Source organism: Rhynchophorus ferrugineus, unplaced genomic scaffold (genome assembly GCF_030347505.1).
Source record: "Rhynchophorus ferrugineus isolate W39M unplaced genomic scaffold, kcgeb_rfMv2 rfM8, whole genome shotgun sequence".
NCBI classification, from domain to species: domain Eukaryota; kingdom Metazoa; phylum Arthropoda; class Insecta; order Coleoptera; family Curculionidae; genus Rhynchophorus; species Rhynchophorus ferrugineus.
Genome location: NW_027472587.1, coordinates 30,719,522 through 30,744,391, shown reverse-complemented (window position 1 = coordinate 30,744,391; position 24,870 = coordinate 30,719,522). Strand labels below are relative to the sequence as shown.

General features: G+C 34.3%; 1 protein-coding gene across 1 annotated transcript in view; it reads left to right on the top strand.

Annotated features, from left to right (window-relative positions):
* The window catches only part of side-VII (sidestep VII transmembrane protein), a 446,220-nt gene that overhangs the window by 299,312 nt on the left and 122,038 nt on the right, over window positions 1-24,870 (top strand). Inside the window, exon 7 of the mRNA XM_076412671.1 lies at window positions 19,261-19,405. Coding sequence (XP_076268786.1) covers window positions 19,261-19,405 — 145 coding nt within the window. The remainder of the gene's footprint in view (window positions 1-19,260; window positions 19,406-24,870) is intronic.

Genomic DNA, 24,870 nt, shown 5'->3' with positions numbered 1-24,870 from the left:
CATCTAAATACATAAATTGAAAAAAAGGTTTCTTTCAATTTATTATATGCTTTTAAATATTATATTCTTTTTTATTCGATACTTTTCAGACTAACAGTTTCCTTTATATTAAATTATGTCTCTATTAAGAAACTACTCATTGTTTTTATACATTTCATATATTTAATCTCTGATAGAGCTAACGGTAAGTTGATCTTGATTATATTTTTCGTTTTTTTAGATATTTCAGTGACCGTGTCCATACTAATATAAAGTGCAGCTGCAAAACGCAAAAAATATTTTCAATAAAAATCGCAGCAAATGAATCTTGATCAGCAAAAATATTTACTTCTCTAGCGAAGTTTACAGGCAAGAGGAGGCCTCCGTTATCCCGTTCCTATTGAATGTAACTGATAGGAGATGCAATCTGTTCTCTCTGGCTTCGTAATTTTCGAATCCAAGTAATAATGAGTAGCGACATAAGATTCATCAAAACAAGCAAGGCATTAGAATAACATTTGTGGATTTATAACCTCTCATCACCATTTGTTTTCATACGTTTGACAACATGAACAAGTATGATGACTTTGGCAGTCGGACATGTCGGACAGTATTATGTCTCTTTTTAGCTAAAGTAAAATGTGAATAAAAATATTGTCTGATTCTGAAACGTATTTACAAATTGCGGCAAGCAGTAATTTAGATATCTTGATGACGTATGTACAAAACTTTTTTGGGTAGATTATAGAAAGGATACTATTAAGTTGGTTGGAAGATTTACAGCACATTGTGAACAACATGGATTACAAGAATATGATAAGCTGAACGAACAGAAAAAAATCAGATTTATATAGGGCCAGCAAACTTGGGATGAATGTGTCAGAGAAATAATTTCGAAGAAAACTAAAACCCTACCGAAACTAAGACTGAGCAGAGAAAATAAATATGAGGAATTTATATATAGAGCAAAAGACAAATTACACCTACACCACTATGTTGTACAAAAGATTTTGTATAAATGTGATTAATTTATATTAATATTTTATAATTTTTATTAATACTCGCTAGTTCGAGAGAGACTCTTCTGTTTGATCTATGAATAATGAAATCGAACTGTAATAAATAATTTTCAAACATATTCAAAACAATAGTGTATTGTAGTGCTTTTTGATACACAACATTGCTAATTTTGCCTGTGTTCTATGGCGGTAGTATATAATGTTGAAGGTTTTCTATCGTTTAAATGGAGAAATTCACAGTGAAGATTACCAACAAACAATTAATACATGAAAAAGAGGAATGACAAAACCCAATGCATAACTCATTTAATCAAGAATTAAGAAGCAAAACCTAATACGAATCCGAGACATTGAGAGAAACTGTTCAAACTAACGTTTTCCTATTAAATAAGCTCATGGTGATATTGAAATATGCAATTTGCCGATTTGTTTTCTTAGATGCTCCTAGTGTAACTAAAAAAGCATAGTTAGCATCAACGATTTTGGCTTCAACGCTCTTGTCTGCTCTGTGTCGGATGTATCATCAATGATGCTAATCTCTCATGGTTACTGGCGCAACACAATTCAGGGGCTTAATTTGTAGAATTGTCTTGCGTGGTCTTAGTAAGATGGCGCTGCGAACGGTATTTTGCTACATTTCATTGGTTAGATTAAATTACCATTACAGACACCTGTAAAGAAAAGGATAGGTTAAGGATTTCATACGCATCACGTGACTGACCCTTGACGGCATAATCCACTATCAATTAAATTTGAAATTAATGTAATCTCTCGACATATAATAGGTCAGTTGAAAAGTCCCCGGCCTGACCATAGATGGCGGGACTAGAGTTAAATCCATATGTTTTTAGTGAGCCACAACCGTCAAAAGATGCGTATATAAATTTGACAGTTGTTGGCTCATTAGTTTGTCAATTATAACATTTTGAGCAAAACAGCTTTTGTTACTGTGAAAAAATGGATAACAAGGATTTTAGCGTGTTGATAAAATATTGCTTTTTGAAAGGAAAAAATACAGTTGAAGCAAAAACTTGGCTTAATGCCGAGTTTTTGGGCACTGCTCCAGAAAAATCAGTCATCAAGGATCGGTATGCTAAGTTTAGACGTGGTGAAATGATCACCGAAGACGGTGAACGCAGTGAATGCCGAAACGATGTTGTTAAAGACGAAAACACAAAAAAAAAATCAACAAAATTATTTTAAATTACCGTAAATTGAAAATATTTGCGTATGAGAATGATCTGTGCAAAGTGGGTGCCGCGTGAGCTGACTATTAAGCAAAAATAACGACGAGTTGTCGATTCGGAGCAGTCTTTGAAGATGATCAAGCGTAATAAACCCGAGTTTTTGCGCCGATATATTTTCCGAGTGGACTGCACACGACGAACCCGCTCCAAAGCGTGGGAAAAGGTAACAGTGGGTTTGCAAGATTATGGCGTCTGTATTTTGGAATGCGCATGGAATAATTTTCATTGACTACCTTAAAAAAGGAAGGACTATCAACAGCGAATATTACATAGCGTTATTATACCGTTTGAAGACCTTTGAAAATGATAGCAAAAATCTATGGATTGGGCTTCCTCATCCATTGTATTCTCCAGATCTGGCCCCCAGCGACTATTTCCTGTTCTCAGATCTCAAAAGTATGCTCACTGGGAAGAGATTTTCATTGAATGAAGAGGTGATCGCCGAAACTGAGGCCTATTTTGAATCAAAGGACAGCAAAGGAATAATCAATGTATTAACCTTTAAGGGAATTAAGTTGAAAAAAGAACTAATTTTGCCAAAAAAATGTGTTTGGCCGGGGACTTTTAAATTGACCTGTTCTTCTGATTTATTAAAACTGTTGTTGTCGGATATATACGTCATAATGGAGAAAACATATCAAGAAGTGTCTAATATATAACAAAATTACAGCTGGCTTCTTATTAAAGTGAAATCGAGGAGTTACAGATCATGAGATACTATCTTGTCAATAAAATCATTCTCAACTACTCTACGGATAATGTTATTTCATTTTGTATCAATGTATTTGTTTTAGACAGACATACTTATTGATGAATTAATTTTTCTGACCCCATGTGTAGACACAAAAAATTCTCGTTTAAGCACCCTTAAGCCAAAGTGTTTACTATAACTACCTTAATTAAGATACATTTATTTAAGTTAATAAATCCCTTTAAAATAATGAAGTCTACGGTAATAAAATTATTTATGAATATTTTCATGTGGTATTCTACCGTGGTATTCCTGCAAAAGGTAATATATATATATATAATATATTGAAACAATGGTGATTATACTTGAGACCGAAAAATGTTAAACGTACTCCTTGTCGTATGAAAGGTATGAAACAAACAATCATATTATAGAAATAAGCCAGTCAAATACCTTTGTAGGACACTTCAAACGAACCAATAAAAAAGGTGGAATCAGTCGCCTATTTAAGTTTAGATTAGTTTCTTTAGCTTATTTTTCTTCCTTGCTCTAAGATATAAAACGAAGTTACGCCCACAAAAACCTATTTTATTACTCCTAGAAGGCCGAAACATAATTAACTTTTACCAGCATCCCTAACATATTCGCTTCACTTGTCTAACGGCTAGCAAACAGAGCCATGCCGAAAACTGTGTTTTTCACCAACACTATACCCCATTCATCGGGGGAACGGAATAAATAAGTAGTATCCCGAAGCTTTTACCGTGGCCTTATTAATTTTCATCCAGTGTTAACCCAAGGAGGTTCTCCTGAAGTATATGAAATTAAATTAAGCCGGACCATAAATCTTACATGCTTAGCAGACACGTCACCAACACGTAATAAATCATGCACAGCCGTACCGTCCCCCCGTTCGACCGCCCCCCGCCCCCCCGTTTCCGCCGTAAACCTCACCGCCGTCGTCGCTCTTCCTTTCACTCTATCTTTCACCTTTGCGATGTTACCCCCATTTCCTTCGATTCGAATGGAATTGTATTCCGGTTTGTTTTCGACACGTCGGTCTGGAAAACGATCCGAATCTAATTCGAAAAAGACCGTTTGTTAAGTCCGTTCTTGGTCGTTAGTGTTAATAGGATCGAAGAAATCGCCGACCGTAGAGAATAAGAGAACTTCAAGATTCAAACATATTTTTAAAGTGCTTTTAAAACTTTTGTATTAACTACATATAAATAATTATACTATAATAACGTATAAACATGTATTATTAAATTAATAATTACTTATAAACTAAATCAAATGTATTGGCGACAGGGGGTAAATCTACATTATCACTAGATAACAGTTTTTTGCTCCATAAGTCAATACTTGGGCCCTATGGTTTTGAACTGTGGGGTATAACTGGCAAATCCAACACTACTATCCTCCAAAATAAGGTGCTGCGAGTCATCGTCGATGCTCCATATTACGGGTCCAATAAGCTGATTCAGCGCGATATCCCCTTAGAACCCATAACGAGTGTGATTCGAAGTATTAGTGCGAAGTACTTCTTCAAGAGTTTGTTAGCTCAAACGCAAACTACCATACGAACTCATTAATAGACATATAGAGTGATATTTAATAATGTCTAGAATAGTCTTTAGAATAAGTTAATATAGACTTTAAAATAAATTAATATCTAGAATAAAATTTTACAGAAGTAAAATCATACAATAATACTTATTGCCCACGGGCAGAATGTTGACGTTCTAAGAGATTAATAAAATAAAAACAAAGTAAAAAATCTAATTGTGAAGGACCATATTTCTATGCTCAATATTCAACTTGGTTCGTTTTACCATCGCCTTGTTATTTTTCCTTCAATATAGCTAGAGTATGGTCGGTTTTATTAATGGTTTTCACATTATTTCATTATTTATCTTAACTTCGATCAGTGCTCGATCATTAAAGCCAACAGTCGAATACAAATCGCTCATGGTCACGATTGAATCTAAATCATATATATATATATATATATATATATATATATATATATATACGTGCTGCAAGCAAGCCTTACTGTAATTACTCTGGTCATAGACAATGTTCATATATTTTTCAGATCTGCCGGTATGATTTTGATTAATTTTCTTTTTGGTACTGCTCGTCATATATTTCGTCCAACACACATGAATAAGTTTTGTACTTTCAATTGGACGAACATGTCTAAACTATTGAAATCAAAATTTTTAAAATTATACCATACATGCTAAAACGGACCTCGCTAATCTTTAACATAGTAACACCCGGATATCCTGACAGCAACATTTTCTTAAAAACCTATTATAATTTTCAATGGATCTGCGCTGACAAGTGGTCAGCTAGTCAGTTTAGAATACTGCTATACCATAAGAGAGTTCCTCTGGTATAGCTGTATTCTAAACACACGTGCAGACGCATATGCCAGTCTGGGCAAGACCGAATGCCTTCTGGAATAATCCCAAGTTGCTCATTCGTTACTCGGTATGTTAAATGGAGAGGACTGCTTTTCGGAGCCCACGTAGGCAGTAAGTCCAGTTCAGATAATCTCTAGATTCTCTCTAATCTCTAGTTAAAAAAGACTGACTTATAAATGATACCAACCTTCTTAAACTGCACCTATTATTCCTAACTTTTAATGGTCACGATTCAAAATTTTATAACAAACAAGGTTTAGTTCAAAAATTATAGTGATTTTACTGCACAAATGCACGAAATCATGGATCAAAATAATGACATATTTGGATTTCTTTTGTCGGATTGGCTCCATATTAATAAGAAAATAAATTCAGATTATTATTATACTCTTTGGTCCGAAACGTTTATGAAAAAAGCTTGTTTCATTAAGACAACGTACCAACGTTCACAGTTAAAACAACATTTTAAATCCATTTTTATCTTGATCTATGTTGGTCAAAATTACATAAACTTCTCCCTAATCCGGATTACGAGCTACTAAAAGTCTTATCTCACAGATCGCCATTTTACTGTAAAACAAGGCAAATATATAGAAGTATATGCAATATATCAGGCGTTCCTCAATGTAGTGTATTGAGTCCTGTAATAAATCTTCTCTAGACGGCCGATCTACCTATACAAAAATAACCATTGTGGCAGCATACGCAGACGACACGGCAGTCTTAGCCTTTCATGATAGCGAGCCATAGCATCAACGAATCTACAAACACACTTAAATCAAATACAAATGTGGTTCAAAACATGGTGTATTATAGCCAACGAAAGAGTATCCACAAGTATAACTTTTACGCTCCGTAGAAGAACATGTCCACCAATCTCTATTAATAGATGTCCCGCAAGCAAATAATACTTAATACCTTAGAATGTACCTAGTTCTATGTCTAACCTAGAACAAACACATACTCGCCAAACGGAAACAACTTGGACATAAAATCCACCAAATGTATTGGCTTATAGGGTACAAATTATCATTAGATAATAATATATTACTGTATATAGATATTACTGTATTTAGAGAAACTTCTCTCTCATCCGGATTACGAGCTACTAAAAGTCTTATCTCACAGATCGCCATTTTACTGTAAAACAAGGCGAATATATAGAATTATATGCAATATATCAGGAGTTCCTCAACGTAGTGTATTGAGTCCTGTAATAAATCTTCTCTAGACGGCCGATCTACCTACACAAAAATAACCATTGTGGCAGCATACGCAGACGACACGGCAGTCTTAGCCTTTCATGATAGCGAGCCATAGCATCAACGAATCTACAAACACACTTAAATCAAATACAAATGTGGTTCAAAACATGGTGTATTATAGCCAACGAAAGAGTATCCACAAGTATAACTTTTACGCTCCGTAGAAGAACATGTCCACCAATCTCTATTAATAGATGTCCCGCAAGCAAATAATACTTAATACCTTAGAATGTACCTAGTTCTATGCCTAACCTAGAACAAACACATACTCGCCAAACGGAAACAACTTGGACATAAATTCCACCAAATATATTGGCTTATAGGGTACAAATTATCATTAGATAACAAGATATTACTGTATACAGATATTACTGTATTTAGAGAAACTTCTCCCTCATCCGGATTACGAGATACTAAAAGTCTTACCTCACAGATTCATCATTTTACTGTAAAAGAAGGCGAATATATAGAAGTATATGCAATATATGAGGAGTTCCACAACGTAGTCTATGAATCCAGTAATAAATCTTCTGTAGACGGCTGGCATATATACTCAAGGCTATTTAGTCGTAAGGGATCCAGCTATGGGGAAACGCTAATAAATAAATATATTAAAGTATTGCATGCCATTGTCGATGCTCCGTACTATGTATCAAAAATAAATGATTCAACGCGATTTTCCTCTAAAACCAATAACAAATGTAATTCAGTCATTCGTGTTTGTGTGAATTCCTTTGAGAGAGAGTGAATTAGTGCATCCCAATATGCCTGCTAATCAGCTAAATCTGTGAAGTGACAATGAAGTGCATAGACTAAAACATCTAATACCATATCTGATTATCGGACATATATAGACGTTATAATAAGACTATTTAATTAAATAGCATTTTATATAGGAGATCACTTAATGAAGTGGTTTTCTACATACCATGTATATAAACTTAATAATAACTGGTCAATTGAAAAGTCCCTTGCCTCTCGCATAAATGGCGCTACTAGAATTAAATCCATATGTTTTTGGTTAGACCTAACTCTAAAAAGATGCGTGTATAAATTTGATAGCTGTCGGATCATTAGTGAATTGTAGCATTTTGAGTGAAGCAACTTTTGTAATTGTGAAAAAAATGGATAAAAAGGAATTTCGGATGTTGATAAAATATTGCTTTTTGAAGGGATAAAAGACAGTTGAAGCAAAAACTTGACTTGATGCCGAGTTTCCGGACACTGCCCCAGGACAATCAACCATCAAGGATTGAAGATGGTGAACGCAGTGGACGCCCAAAAGAGGGTGTTACCGACGAAAACATTAAAATAATCCACAAAATGATTTTGAATGACCGTAAATTGAAATTGAATGAAATAGCAGATATTCCAAAAATATCAACTGAACTTATATGTCATATCATTCAAGAATATTTGGCTATGAGAAAGATCTGTGCAAAGTGGCCCCCAGCGACTATTTCCTGTTTTCATATCTCAAAATAATGCTCGCTGGGACGAAATTTTCGTCAAATGAAGAGATGATCGCCTAAAAGACAAATCGTACTTCAAAAATGGTATCGAAAAATTGAATAATTAGGAATTAGGTTGAAAAAAAAACTAATTTTGTTAAAAAATATGTCTTTCTATGGTAGGCCTGGGACTTTTCAATTGACCTGTTTATAAACGTAATATATAAACTTATTGCCTTCTGTAATATATATTATAGATTATAGTCATATAAGGCTTAAAAATTTTAATCTAAACTAGAGCTAACACAATTTATTTTTATACTATAATAAAACTATTTTAAAGAATCTAGGGTCCATCGGTTTTTTCTATTTCCCTCTCGGTATATCTCTCCAATATTTCTCAGCAATAATAAACCGAAAAATATTACACACAAACTCAATTCCCATTTCCTCTAAATTATTCACCAAATCGGATCTGTCCTCCTTATTGGTATGCATAGACCGCGTCTGCATCCAACTTCTGTGCCTGTTCTTAATAGTGGAGCTTTTCATATTATAATATTAACATTCTGTGGGTGTCTTTGCATGTTGCTGGGGCTCTCGCATTTTACCATTTTGAAGTTTAATATAATGCACAAGCAGTACAGTTGGAAAGTTTTCATATTCGTCGGGCAATTTCTTGTACGGTTACTACTTATAACTGGCGAAATGGCTCGTTTATGAGGTGTTACCGTAAACTTGGAGAGGAATTTGCCTTGGCTCCGCAATTATCGACAGCTGTTATGGGCTATTACGTTATTTTGAAAATTATTCAAGACATTTATAGGCATTAGCATATTTATTCTTATTAGTTATCGTCCCGAGGCCTAAATTGCACAATAACAAATTAAGTTAATTATTAAAAAGTAATACTGAATGCATATATAAGGTTCGAGATCCGAAAAGAAGAAGATGAAAAAGAAGACGTGAATCTCCTAAAATTTTGGCATTGATGAAAGTATGAAATATTTTTGTAAATTTCTGTTATAAACTAACTTCATTTTTAAAATCAGAGGTTCTGATATTAATCTATATAAAATAGCAGCTTTCCAATTAGTGTCATTGGACTTGATGATCTATTGAAATCAAACAACAATAGTAATGAAGTTGCAACAGCTACAAAAACGTCAACGATTTGCTATCGTAAGAAGAGTTTTCGGTCTTTCTCGCATATCTCCTAATATATGTCCTTTACTGCTCCAGATTCCTTCTTCCGTTCAAATAACTATAGCCACGGAGCAAAAAATATGCAAAGCTACCATTCAAAATCAAAAGTTCCATTTGTTGATGCAGCTCTGCAGGAAGCCAGTACTTATTGCGGCAGAACTGATAAAACGGTGCAAAACAATGATCAATATTAATAAGTAAAAACGCAATGCGCCTTAAAATGTTGATATAAAATATTTCTATGCGTATGTTATATTCCCATTGCGAGTTTTACCAAAGAAGATTAACATAGCTTGTTAAATAGCTGTAAACCTATTAATATTTATATATATTTTTTAATCTGTATTTTAAAGTCTCCTTTTACCAACGAGGGTTTATCTAGACTGGACCTACGGTATAACGAGGGCTCCGAACAACGGTCCTCGGCATATAAATCATCCCAGAAGACATCCGGTCTTACCCAGCCTGGTTGCTGGCGTGACTGGGATCATTTTCCTTGTAGGATTTACATTCTTACATACAAACAATCACAGTATCGCAACAGTAGGAGGAACATCCTGTCGCCTTTACCACTGCGCCACCAAGCCAGCAAACAATTTGTATAAACTAATATAAGGAATAGACAATATATATTAAGTCCTACTATCCTTCTAAAAACATCAAACACATAAAGCATAATAAAATCTAAAAAAATACTCTAAAATCATGTCTAATTTATAATACAAGATGGTTATTGTATATATAACAATTGTAAAAATATATAATTTTTAAATAAATTTAATATTTAATGAAATATATTTATCTGTATATAATTCCTAAAGTATACTAAACACCAGTAATACTTATAATATTCTATATATTAATTGGCTTAGCGAAAATTTTGCCTACCTTTTTGAAGAAGACGGAGGCACCTGGAGGCATTTGGCATAGTTATAGCTTATGTTGAGGAAGAATTTTCAGGCCTAAAATTTTTGGGTAATATACGTTACAAATAAATAAGTTACAATAATACGAAATACGCTCAAATCAAGTAACCAGAAATAGGGTGACAAAATATATAACCAAATATTTTGGGCTCTGGCCGACGCGCTGCTAACCCCAACTCTTATACGCGTAATATTGAATCAAAATCTAGCTAGGTTGTACCGCAAAACGCCGGCTGGAAAATATGAATCGGATGACAAATCCCTAAAATTTAAATTTGATACAATATTAAAATGGAAAGTGAGTGTGTTAAAAGTATATTGAACTTTAGATTAATTTAAGTTAAATTTTGTGTTACTTTTTTATTCCTACATTGTTGGAACTATTAAAGTATTTTGACGAGTTTAGATAAAAAATTATTAAGAATCGTAGGATCACGTAAAATTATATTTTACATTTTTTTTAGAATTTGGATTTCCCTCTGAACAAAACAAAAGAACAGTTTGACAGAAAAACCCTACATATGGGAAAATTTAATGCCAAATAGATTAACAAAATTCGAGAATAATAAGAATCGTCTGCCCCCTTTGTTTATAAAATATTTAGAATTTCGAAATCTGCTTTTGATTTAATTTTATGTCTGTTGAATAGACAACAATAGGAGGAGTTGCTCGGTCAAGTCTCCAAACTTTTGATAACGGCTCCCTCAAGGAGCATTAAACCATCCTTCTTCCTGGTCCTCCTCCACCGGATTCTTTATCTCTCCTTCACAGTCCTCTGTAATCCACTTCTGTCGGAGGCGTAACTGTATTGCTTCTATTCCTTTTCTCTTAATGATACTCCAGTCAAAACTGTTGATCGTATAAGGTTTCTGGAACTCATTTTTGACTGTCAGCTGTCTTGGAAGCATCACACCAACGAACTTAAAACTCTCTGATCCAGAGACATGTAAATGCTGCGTTGGGTATCTAACCGATAGACAGGTGCAGACCAGGAAACCATACTCATAATATATTCCTCCATAATCCTTCATAAGCTAGACTGTGGCTTCTATCTCTTCGCCGCTGCTGCTCCAACTTACCCCATATCCCTAGAAGCCATTCAAAATACTGCGCTCAGAATATCGCTATATGCCTTTCGATCGTCCCCTGCAATTAACTTGTGCAGTCTTACATCCACCCCACCACTTTCTTATCGTATGGTTACTTTCAGTGAAGATCGTTTGCTCTACCATCTTCCTTAAATCTGACTTCCACTTGGAGTCATCCTCTCGTCCTGGATCGTCTTATCCCTAACTACTCCACTCATACCTCTCACATAATTGCAGATGGAAATGGCTTGTTGAAATTGGCCCTTGGACATTCACTTGGACTTGGACACCCTTTCATAAACATATCATTATGTCAATTTTATAAAAGAGAACATTATCCATACCTTATTCGGTGCAAGTTCTGTGAATTTCTCCACTTTTACCCTGGCCGCAAGTACATATAAGACTCCTTGGATTTCTACGAGAAATCGATTTGCTCCATATAATTTAGCCTATGCTAAGTTAAGTCTTACTGACCAAATAACCATTACCACTTCGGTATGGGTGCTAATGTGTGCTGTCGGGCTAGAAGCTCGACTTCGTTGTGGTTGTGTTTGTAGTTCACTATTTGTTTTCATTTTTAATTTGTATATACACTATTTATACTTTTAACCCCCTTGTTTGTGTTATTAATTTTATTTACTTATTACTTTATTATTTTATGTATACACTTTATGTCTGTCCCCGTCCCCCAAAGGTCCCATGTAATCGATATAAATGTTATTCATAATTTTCTGTAAATTTTAGTGGTACTAACTTACAACTACATTCAGATTTGTTTAGTAAATGCATTTCATAACAAAGCACTAACCAAATATTTCGGATAATAAGTAATTTTGTAATTTAATTTGTGCATCAAAAATTAAAATGAAGGTTTGTAAATAATATTAATAATTATAAAATAGCTATATTTACGATAGTTAAGTAATTCTAATAAACCAACAGGCAATAAATTCATATAAGAAAAATGATGCCAATCGTCCTAATTGTCAGACTTGATTAAACCGAATGTCTTCTGGGAACATCTACAAGTTGGTTTATTCATTGGTTGGTAGGCTTAATGTCTAAGACCGTGGGTCGGAGTCCACATTAACCAGTAGATCTAGTCCAAACTAGCCCTAGTTGGTAAAAAGAAGAGATTAAAATATAGAAGTAAAAAGTCAATTGAAGAGTCCCCGGCCTACCATAGTAAAACACATTTTTTGTGCTTTTTCTTTTTTTTAACAAAATTCCCTTCAAAGGTGATACACTGATTAAGCGACCCTCCAACTTTTCGATGCCATTTTTGTAGTACGACTTCACCATTGCTTCATTCGACGAAAATTTCTTCCCAGCGAGCATTCTTTTGAGATCTGAGAACAGGAAATAGTCACTCGGGGCCAGATCTAGAGAATACAGTGGATAAGAAAGCAATTCAAAGCCCAATTCATGGATATTTGCCATCCTTTTCACTGACTTGTGACACGGTGCATAGTCTCGGTGAAGCTTCACATTTTTATTCGTCAAATGCTGCTGTTTTTCAGCGATTTCGCCCTTCAAACAGTCCAATAACGCTATGTAATAATTACTGTTGATGATCCTTCCTTTTACAAGGTAGTCGATGAAAATTATCCCATGCGCATCCCAAAATACAGATGCCAGAACCTTGCCAGCCGACTGTTGCCCTTTCCCACGCTTTGGAGCAGGTTCATCGTGAATGAAATGATGGAGCCATTTTTCATCCATTGTCACATATGAATGCAAAGAGTCGGAATTACCAGGCTTGATCATCTTCAAACACTGCTCTGAATCATCAACTCGTCGTTATTTTTGGTCAAAAGTGAGCTCGCGCGGCACCCACTTTGCATAGAGCTTTCTCATACCCAAATATTCGTGAATGATATGATGTACACGTTCAGTTAATATTCTTAAAGTGTCTGATATTTCATTCAATTTCAATTTACGGTCATTCAAAATCATTTTGTGGATTATTTTAATGTTTTCGTCGGTCACAACCACTTTTGGGCGTCCACTGCGTTCACCGTCTTCGGTGCTCATTTCACCAGGTCTAAACTTAGCATACCGATCCTGATGGTTGATTTTAATGGGGCGGTGTCCGGAAACTCGGCATCGAGCGAAGTTTTTGCTTCAACTGTATGTTTTCCCTTCAAAAAGCAATATTTTATCAACACGCGAAATTCCATTTTATCATTTTTTTTTGCAATAACAAAAGTTGTTTCACTGAAAATGTTATAATTCACAAACTAATAATTCGACAGCTGTCAAATTTATACTCGCATCTTTTGAGGGTTAGGGCTAACTAAAAACATATGAATTTAATTCTAGTAGCGCCATCTACATGTCGGGCCGGGGACTTTTCATTTGATCTGTTAAGTATATTAAATAATAATAAATAATAAATGTAGTTATAGAGAATTAATAAATAAAAATGAATCAATTATTTCCTGCCATTTACATTCAATGAATAACATCTATAAGGAGGGATAAAGATGGAAATTCCTTTTTCCCTAACTCATTATTAATTAATTTAGGCACAAAATTTAAACTTAATGAAGCGACAAATGTATTCAGAAAATATGTCCGAAATTTCAAAATGTATAGTAGAAAATTACAAAAACTCTATTAAAATACCTAAGCATTTTAATAAATTCAATTAAATTTGCAATTTTAATCAAGACAATCAGACTGAAGTGGGCGAGAATTAAAACGAACTGTAGAGACATATTGAATTACAGAACGAATGCAAAACATTTTCGGCATTTTTCTGCCTCTGTATTCGTCATATTTTCGACGAAATCCGTATCGAAAAAAAGGGATTATTAGTATAAAGTTTATGCGAATCAGAGTGAGGGAGAATAATTGAAAGCGACGCAGTCCATGGGACAGGTTTCCATTAATGCAAAATTGCGATTGTGTTATTGTTCGTCGGGTGGTGCTTTAAAAAAACCACATCCAGATAGTTTCCATTATATAGGGCTTTTATGTGTATTTATAACATGCGGTTCCCGTTTCAACATAGAATGTTTTTTTGGTTTTAACAGCACTACTCCATATATGATACTGATGCATGATTATTTTATAAACGCTGATAATATATAAAATATTTGCAATATGCTACCATTCAATTTGATACACAAAATTCAGCTTTCGTAAAGGGTGGGGCAAAAGTCTCGCTACCATTTTGATAGGGCGCCATCTTGGTTGTGTGACCTTTAGCTCAGTTTGGCTTTAACCATTGTGTTGTGTAGACGTCTAAATTTTATTACGGATAAATACGCCACAAGAACGAGCAGAAATAGTGACAATATTTGTTGAAATTAATCGTTCCATTATTGGCACACAGCGGAAATTGCATCAAAAATATCCTAATGGTCGAGTGTCTTGTACGACAGCAGACAAACCTAGCTCTGGAAGACAACGAATGTCTCGTAATGCTAAAAACGTGGCTCTAGTGCTCGATAGTGTTGCAGAGTCTCCAAAAACATCATTTCGGAGACGCTGTTCTCAGTTACATATTTCTGTACACTGTTTAAGCTGAATTTTTTCTCAGTGGCCACGTCAATAAAGAGAATAGTTGGTTTTGGGGAACACAGAATCCTCAATTAATTCATGAAAAATAATCTCATCCACTAAAAGCAACTGTATGGTATAGTATTCATGCTGGAAACATCAATGGTCCTTTTTTTTGAAAATGGCCAAGGTGTGGTTGCCATTATTACAGCTGAACGGTACCAAAACATGATTCGAAATTTTTTGTGCCTGAAATGGAAGAGCAAGGACTAGATGACATGTGGTTTCAGCGAGATGAAGCCACATACAGCTCGTTCAACAATTCAATAATCAAATGACATTTTTCTACGAAGACTAATTTCGCGAAGTAGCGATTTAGCATGGCCAGTCAGATCTCCGGATTTAACAGCACCAGACTTTTTCTTATGGGGTTTTATAAAATCAAAATTTATGTGAATAAGCCCCAAACGATTCAACATCTTAAAGATAATATGCGTCACGAAATTGAAGAAATTCAGCCTTAGATATTGCAAGTTATCATAAAAACGCCTCAAAGAATTAGCCGATATAATTTTTCAATCATTACGAATAAAATGTAAAGACCAAATAAGCATTTTATGGAAACTAAACTTAAAAAAAAAGACTCAAAAAGTGAGAAATTTATTAACCTGAACTTAAGAGTGTTTCCATAGTCTATCTAAAATAGCAGTGAACACAGGTCATATAAATTTAGGATGTCAAAATGTCGCAATTTTTCAACGTTTAACTTTAACTATTAATTTATTTTCGCTGTGATGTAAAACAATATTCTAATACAAATAAAATAATGATATTACTAGACGCCTAATGCATATACTATCGAAGCATTTAAACTACAGTTAATTGTATAGCCACAATAGTTTGTAGGATGGAGCTGTTTTATTATATTTACATCAAAACTCTATTGTACACCACCATGATATTCCCTGGAGGCCTAAACAATCTAATTTACAATTGTTTACCATAATAGTGCATTTTACCATAATCAAAGAGCACACTTACATTTTAAGTTTAGTTCTTGTTTCTTTCATTGTTCTGTTTCCTTATCCAGTCATTATAATATGTCTTATGTCCTAAATACTCTTCCTCGATGTATGTTTATCTGAGGCTATAGAACAAGTACAAGTAGAGGTCAACAAGATCTACAGATGGACTAGAGACTGGAAAATACAGCGTAGTAGCTCCAAATTTGTCCATGTTAATTTTGCGTTGCAGCGAATTGACATAAACTTAATTATATCACTTGATGGATGCCCGATTCCTCAAGCAGAATGAGCTAAATACCTTGGAATATATCTCGATGGTCGGTAAAACTGGAACCATTCGGTGAGACTAAAAGCAGAGCAAATTGGACTCAAAGTCAAGCAACAGTACTGGTTAGTAGGAACATACTCACAACTGGATCGAAAATCAAAGAGATTGATTTGTCAGTCAATCATAAAACCTATAAACATCAAACCAACTAATAATCCAACGCACCAAAAACAAAGTTAGAGATAAATTACTAATGTTTACCGGTACGTAACCAACGAAGAGCTGCACGATAACCTCGAAATCAAATGGATACAGGAAGTGATCCAATATTTCACTTTAAAACATGAAACAAGGTTGCTAAATCACAGCGACGTGGAAGCGATGCAGCTACTGGACAACTCACTAAAACTGTAAAATTTGAAGCTAAAAAAACCACACGAATTACTTTAGTGTATAATTGTATTATTTGCTATCGGTTAAGTAGATTACATTTATTCTAATTTGGGAAATACATACTGATGTATTAGTCCCATACACACCGTGCCTGTATATTAATGCAAGTAGAACAGAACAGTAGTATAAATTGCCGGCTTCATGGCGCAGTGGTAAAGGCAACAAGACGGCACTTACTGTTGCGATAGCCGCAGATTCGAATCCTGCCGGGTTATGGTCGTAAATTTATGTTTGTTATTGTTTAATATTTCTGATCCGATAAGGAAAATGATCCGAGTCACGCCAGTAACCAGGCTGGGTAAGACCGGATGTCTTCTGGGATGATTTTTTAAGTTGGTCACTCGTCAGTCGATAGGCTAAGATTTTACTAAGCATATCGAAGTAAGATGAAATGAACAAATTTCTTTACAATAATATTTTTTACCGAATATTAAATTTTATCATAAAAAACTTACTTGTGCTCGATAAATATTTCAAACACTCTTGTTTAGCAAACTCGCTAATACACTAAATTTAAATCAAGCGTTTTTGTGGATCTAACGACGATGTTTGTTTGGTATCTTATTTTCCATACTGGTTTTATGCGATGAAAAACATTAGCCTTTGTTTTGCGAAGGGCGTTTTATCATATTTCCTTTTGTCCCGTCGGTTCGGTGCTCCTCTCGCCCGTCACCGTAGATGGAAAAGTTGATCTTTTTTGCGACAGTGAAAGTTTTCGAAATAACGCTGCGTATAAATATACTTTCCGATAGGAATGGCGTAAGAATTCTCGAGAAGTTCTGCGTAATGCGTTACATAAGACGTCCATTATTTCAAAATTGTTTACGGAATATGGGAACAGAAACTTTTAAGTGCCGATAGGAACGGAGGTGGAGCTGTTCCTGCCTTGTTCTGTTTCTTGTCGTTTCTCAGAACACGATGACTTGATCTTTCGTGGGTTGCCGGCAATAGATACATTTTCTTGCATTTAAATATATTAGAAAACATATGTACAAATAATTATAAATCATACAGTTGATGTCAAAATAATGTTAACACGCTCATTGCCGATCTGGGATCAAATACTTACCCTAGAAATCGACTACGTTTTTTCCTTATGACAACACTAAAATATTCCTAATAACGTTTTTAACGTGTGTCCGGTCTAGATTTTAATATTTATTAAAAAAAAATATTTTTTTATATATATATATTCAAGTAAATTGAGTAAATCAATAGAAATAAATGAACGACCATAAGCTAATGTAAATTTTCACGAAAACTCACAAAATAAATAAAAAACCTATTCAGATAAATAATAAGAGGTTATGACTAATCTTTGCGCAGGTTAAACAGTAACCACGATATCCAGGACATTCACTGCATACGTAAATAGTGCCTTTTCTTTTTTTTTTTTTTTTGTAAATAACAATTTTTACATTGCTTTCTCATTACCTTTCCTGCTTTCTTCTACTCTCGTATTTTCAAAACATGTTCGCTGATAACCGCTCTGGAAGTAGGTTTGGACGGAACCCTGAGTTATCTTTTTATGACAGCAAACGAAAGTCGTAAGTTGTAATACGATTGCCTGACTATTTATTGTAAAATTAATAAGCATTAATCATGACCTATAAAGTATGTACGAAAATTTTAGAGGGCCATCTGATCGTTTTTATTTCACACGGGTGGTAAGTAAGCATTTAGTCGTGTCCATCGATGCCACTCATATACTTGTTATAATATATAGTAGGCACAAATTTAGACTTGATTTCAACATTTTGACTTCTCCTGAGTCAATAAACCCCTTCAAAATAATTAAGTTTTTAATTGGTGGCACTTTAAAAAGAACTTTTTAAAGAAAAACAACATTCGGCTTCATATATGATGAATGGCTCCGCACTAAAAAATTTCATGTAACAAAATCACATTTACCTTGAATGTAATTTTGTCATCGACCCATTTGAACACATATTTATTCGAGAACTTTGTCACTTTGAAAAATATTTTAAATTTTTTAATTAATAAGCAACAAATGCTTCATCACAAACATCCTTAATCCACTAACTTTCGTGGTTTCTTTCAAGAAAAACGTCTTTTATTTCCGCGATACACTAGATACACAACACTTTTGATACTGAGGATGCATTTTAATCAAATAACAGTAATTATAATTAAATCATGACGAAACTGAAACAAACAATCGCATTATTGATATAAGCTAATCAAATGTATTTATAAGGAAATTCAAACGAAACAATAAAAAAGTGCCTTTGCCTGCATTTGAAAGATCACGCAAAATATTTTCTATGTTATACCTATTTAAGTTAATCTTCTATAATACACTATGATGCAAAAAAGCTAAAGTCAGGGACCGGCAAGATTATAGGATGTGGCTGAATATGCGCATTTGAATAGTAGAGAACATATTAATAAACAATGAAAATTCAATGTTAGTTCTTCTAAGATATTTATTTTATCTTAATAATCTAATAGTTCTAATTGTTTCTATGACTAACATCTAATATATTCCTATTCTATATTATTATACAAGTTAATAGATTACACAATTTTTTATTTTACGTGTCACTGTAATACATGCCGGTTACATCTAGTTTAACATAAAAGAAAATACAGATTAAAGTCAACTTTAAGCACAAAATGTAAATTCCACGCTAAATATAATCTTCCTCAAACTAAAACGTTTATTTTTTAATGTTTCAGACATCTAACGACGGCAATATGACCACGTCGACGCTGTCTTTCGTGCCCAAGAAGGAGGATGATGGGAAATATCTGTCTTGTCGCGCGGAAAATAAAGTAATGTCGTCGGAAAACCTGGAAGACGGATGGAAATTAGAAATTCACTGTAAGTAGGGCCGCCACCTCCCGCAGCAAACGTAACATTCCGAGTCATTGTATCAGATACATCAATCCCCTCGAGCCGACAAAATTAATTGCAAGCAACGTGTTTCGCAGCTATTAACCTTGGCCCGATGACAAATGATAATTGACTCATGTAAAAGTGCGATCGCTTCACAGTACGGCTCGACTTCAACTGGATTACGTACAAATTGTTGGTGTTAATAAAGAAAGGAAGTTCTCGTCACCGAGGGTTAGAGACGGGGGAGGAGAAATTTATTTACAATTTATCCTATCTATCTATCTATATATATATATAAATAGATAGATAGATAGATATATATATTATATATATATATATATATAATATATATATATATATATATATATATATATATATATATATATATATATATATATATATATATATATATATATATATATATATATATATATATATATATATATATATATATAAATGAATCGTGGTTCGTTAGTCTTTGAACTTTCTTAACTTGGGTGATCCTTTGTGATAGTGACATTTTAAATTATGTGCTCTTTTTTGTTGATTTTTTATAACAGTGACACTTTACTGCTAAGTGCGCGAGAACTTTTCTCACTTTGATTAATTACAATTTACGATGCCGAGGAGAATCAGTCAAATGTGCGAAGAGCTACCTCACGTGCTAACCGCACTGATAATCAGAGAGAGACAGATCAAGGAAATAGTCGTATTGCTATGTCAGAATTACGTTCTTTAGAGAGTGACAATAAAGTAGATAGGCTTAGAATGCAACGAGTTCGTGTACATCAAACACAACAATAGCGAGTACGACATAATGAAATTGAGCGATTCCGCAGACACAGTGCTCCTGTGATCCTGGAATGAGCTGCATTCCACTATGATGCGGCAATAGATTATAATTTGTAAATATTTCAAGGCGTTAAAATACAGCGGTGAATCTACTGGATTATGTTGTGCTGGAGGCAAAGTAAAATTACCATAATTGGCCCCACCACCAGATTCTCTACGCTCTTTAGTTTCTGGGAATGGAAATGGTTCTAAGCACTTCTTGGCCAACATAAGAAATTTAACAGCTGTCTCCAGATAACATCATTTGGCGCTACGCATATTATACAGGACAATTTCATGCCCACTTTCCCACAGTTGACCAAAAATTGCATGCAATAGTTACCATACACATGATATCTGGACCTTGTGATGTTCAATTCACCTTGTATGGTTGACGGCAAGTATTCCAAGCAATACCCAAGAGACCTGATTGCTTAAACCTTAACGGGAAATTATGGATACCCATTGTATCGTCGGCGATCAGTTGCGGACAATGGGCGATCGGTAGTTGTGAAGGTAAGAGGACAAAATGTTGACGTAGACAGTCGTTGGATCGTGCCATAATGGCCAATATTATCTAAAGCTTTGGAGACTCACATCAATGTGGAATATTGCAACTCTCTGAAGTCGATAAAGTACATATGTAAATATGTTAACAGAGGTTATATGGCCGTCTTCGCTTTAATCAATGTAAATGACGAAATATCACAATATCAGATGGGTCGTTATATAAGAAGCAACGAAGCAATTTGGCATATCTTTTCATTTGCGATCCATGAAAAACACCCTACAGTGGTCCATTTGGCAGTTCATTTAGAAAATGGCCAAGAGGAAAAAAGTCGATGATTCGAGATTGTCCAGGATCTTAATACGACCATTCAGAATTTTCTTCCGGGACAGTTGGTTTCCTTTAAATCAGTAGACACTGTTATGAATCAGAACGACGTAGTCAACTATCCCACGCAGTTTTTAAATGCACTGGAATTGCCTGGATTACCACCTCACAATTTGAAGTTTTAAGTTGTCATCATGCTGCGTAACATTAATCAACCTCGACAATGTGCAATGGAACAAGACTGGCTGTGAAAAAGATGATGAATAACGTCATTGAGGCAACAATCATAAAGGGAAAACAAAGGAGAGGATGTCTTGATCCCGCGCATACCGATGATTCCAACGGATTTACCATTCGATTTTAAACGTTTACAATTTCCAATACGTCTGGCCTTTGCGATGACCATAAATAAATCTCAAATCCAGTCCTTGGAAGTTTGCGGAATCAACTTGGAGTTTCGTGCATGGACAATTATACGTCGCTTGTTCGTGCGTCGGAAAACCGTCATCTTTGTTTATTTACGCACCACAAAACAAAACAAAAAATATAGTTTATCAGAAAACTCTAAATTGATTAACAAGCTGTATCATAACTGTATGTGTCTGTAAATATCTCTCGCGCTCTCTCTCTCTCTCGCGCTCTCTTTCTCTCTCCCTTTCTCACACACACACACACACACATTTTCATAAATATTTATTTTAGTACTTTTCTGAGGGTCTACCATTCTCGTCCCCACCTTTAATGAATCTACTTGCAAAAACATCAAAAATCAAATTAACAGAATAATCGATCTTTTCCGAATGATAATGTGTTGTGAATCTATTGAAGGTGTACATATTTCTGCTATTAAACAAAACGCTAAATACGGCAAAACTTTTATTTTAAATAACTTTTTGGCCGAACTCTAACAATTAATTATTAAAAATAAACCACTATGAGGAAAACAGACAAAAGTTTACCGAAATGGGCTAAACTAAACTAAACTGAACTCAGCCAAACTAACAAACATTTAACTGTACAAAACTAAGTTAAACTGAAACAAGCTGTTTAAAATTGAATTTAAGTAGATCGAACTAGGTACTAATTGACAATCTATATATAATAATATGTTTAATAATAATACCATATATAAAGGTCATGGATTTAAATATTATTAAATTAAATCAAATTAATAATATATAATTTGGTTTAAGCAGAATGTTTAATTTAATGTATCGAATTTTTGTTTTAATGTAACTTTTAGTCTTTACTGGGCATTATTTAAAAATGCGAACATAAAGTTAGCTAAATTATATTCGACAGAAAAATAATGAATTAACCTTTAATTAGATTATATTAATATAACTAGATGACCCGGAAACCTATAATACAAATTATCTGGGACAATAACAATAACCACCTACTTGATGGTGCAGTGGTAAAAGCGACAAGGTGGTCCATCTACTTTTGCGATAGTCCCGGATTTGAATCGTACATGGTCGTAAATTTATGTTTGTTATTGTTTAATATTTGTAATTGTCCTAGGAAACAGTGAAAAATCCGACAAGGAAAATGATCTCATTCACGCCAGTAACCAGGCAGGGTAGGATCGGATGTCTTCTAGGATGATTTGGTCACTCGTCAGTCGGTAGGCTTGCTTAATGTCGAGGACCGTGGTTTCGAGCCTACGTTTAATTGTAGGTCCAGACCAGATAAACCCATAGTTGGTAAAAGGAGACTTTAAACTTAGATGCCTTATTGCCCACCACCAAATATTTTATCAGGTCTGATGCCAATATTAGACCTCTAACATGGTAGATCGTTTTTCTGATGAAGAGAAATCTCTCTATGGAATAGTTTGTCAAGTTTTAGTGACTCCAGGTTTCAATAGTCTGCGGCTAAGAAACTGAACTAGTACAATCCCCTTTTGGTGGCTGTTTACCTTGAACTGCCAACTTCTCAAAATTTCAGTAGGCTATATTAATTCACAGCTACTTCAATCACTCTTTGGTGGCTTTACTACTTGAAGTGTGATGCATATCCCGGGAGCCTATGGGCTAGGGCTGTTTTGCAAACCTTGATTGTTTTTACTTATATTAGTTTCTAGCTAGGGTTCTTTGGAAAACTTCAGTCCTTCTACTGCGATCTTAAAGCTGCAGCTACCATACTTTTGATGGAATTTGACCTAACCACATCAAGGAATACTTCGAGTAGCTGCGAAAGTATTGTGAATTTTCAACCTGACTCCTTTTTTTGGATAGTTAATTTGGTTCCAGTTGAATAAATGAATTCAAATGAGAACGCTTTATGGTCTCCCCGGAAATCTACCTGCTGCTCCAGTTATAAAATATTAAAGGGTTTGGTTGGGATTGGAACACAAAAACTATTAATTTGCTTTAACAAGTGTTTTATTCAAGAAGAAGCGACTTGGTGACTTGGCGCCTTGACGAGGGTTTTGGTGCATCGGAAGCAATAGAAATTCTTGATCTCACATATTTTTTAACTATCTTATGACACAATTATACTTCTTATTCTTCTGTATCTATTATATACATCTACTCGTGCTTCTTTTTTCATAACTTTAGCAACAAAAAAACTGACAATATGACAATGAAACATCAGATAAATGATATACAAATGTTTAATTAAAACAATCGAAAGTTTTCATGCAGACATACAATAAACACTGCGAACAAAAAAAAAAGATATTCGAAATATGCCGACAATGCCGCTTATTAACTTATAATTAGGAGAATATGCCATTAATTTCCGACATGGCCGCAGCTGGGGCGAAACTTTTGCAATTTTCAACAGAAACATAGCAACGGAAAACCACTAAATATAATTTCACGTAAATTATTGTCGGCAGCAACGTTGCATGGCCGCAAGCCAATCCATTATGAAACTTATTGGAAAATAATACTAAACGTGTACAATGCCCCCAAAAAAGTAATATCGTCGAGTCTGTTTAAACAATATAGCAAACAGAACTATCGACAAACAATTGTTGCGCTCTTTTTCACCGACAATATTATAGAAACAACTAATAAATGAAACGAAACAATGGATTGGCATGTTTTATATCAATATATTTGTTTTGCAATTCAATAAAGATTATCTATAAAAATGGGTTATTATTTATACGTTTTTTAACGAACATTTCACTTTTGTTTGATTAAAATAATAGTTTTAATCTAACAAATGTATTAAAACAAATATCAAACACCAATCAATGATATATATGCCGTTTTGGTCGACTATTTTCTGCCATTTTTTCGATAAAACTATAAAATCATCCTTGTAGAACTGTGAACTTGTAGAACCTAATTGTACTGGAGAAGTGATTTTACAAAACCTTTTTTGAGCCATTTTTATACCAACATAAGACCGGGACAAATGTTAGTCGCTAAGGTATTTTTGGGAAGTCACTAAGGATGTGTGTGGTCTAGCATTCTTGTTATGGAAAAACTAACATTTCTATAGATGGATTGCATTGGATGGAATGGATTCGCCAAATTTAAGTACCTCATGATGAACAATTCCTTTCTAAACCTATAAAGTACCTGACATGGCCATCTTTCGCCTTATTGGGATCTATGCAACTCTTTGTGCTTCTCTGCTCTTTAACCATGATCTTTTTCGCACACTATTATTATGCATGATTCACTTTTCAATTCTGCTTTCAATGCAGCTGTTACTCGTTTAAAAAACATTTTTTGTTTCTTCTCAAGAATCATTCTTCTGAAAACGTGGCCGATTCAATTCTTCAAGGTCAATTCATGACGAGCGTAAGTATGGAGCTTAT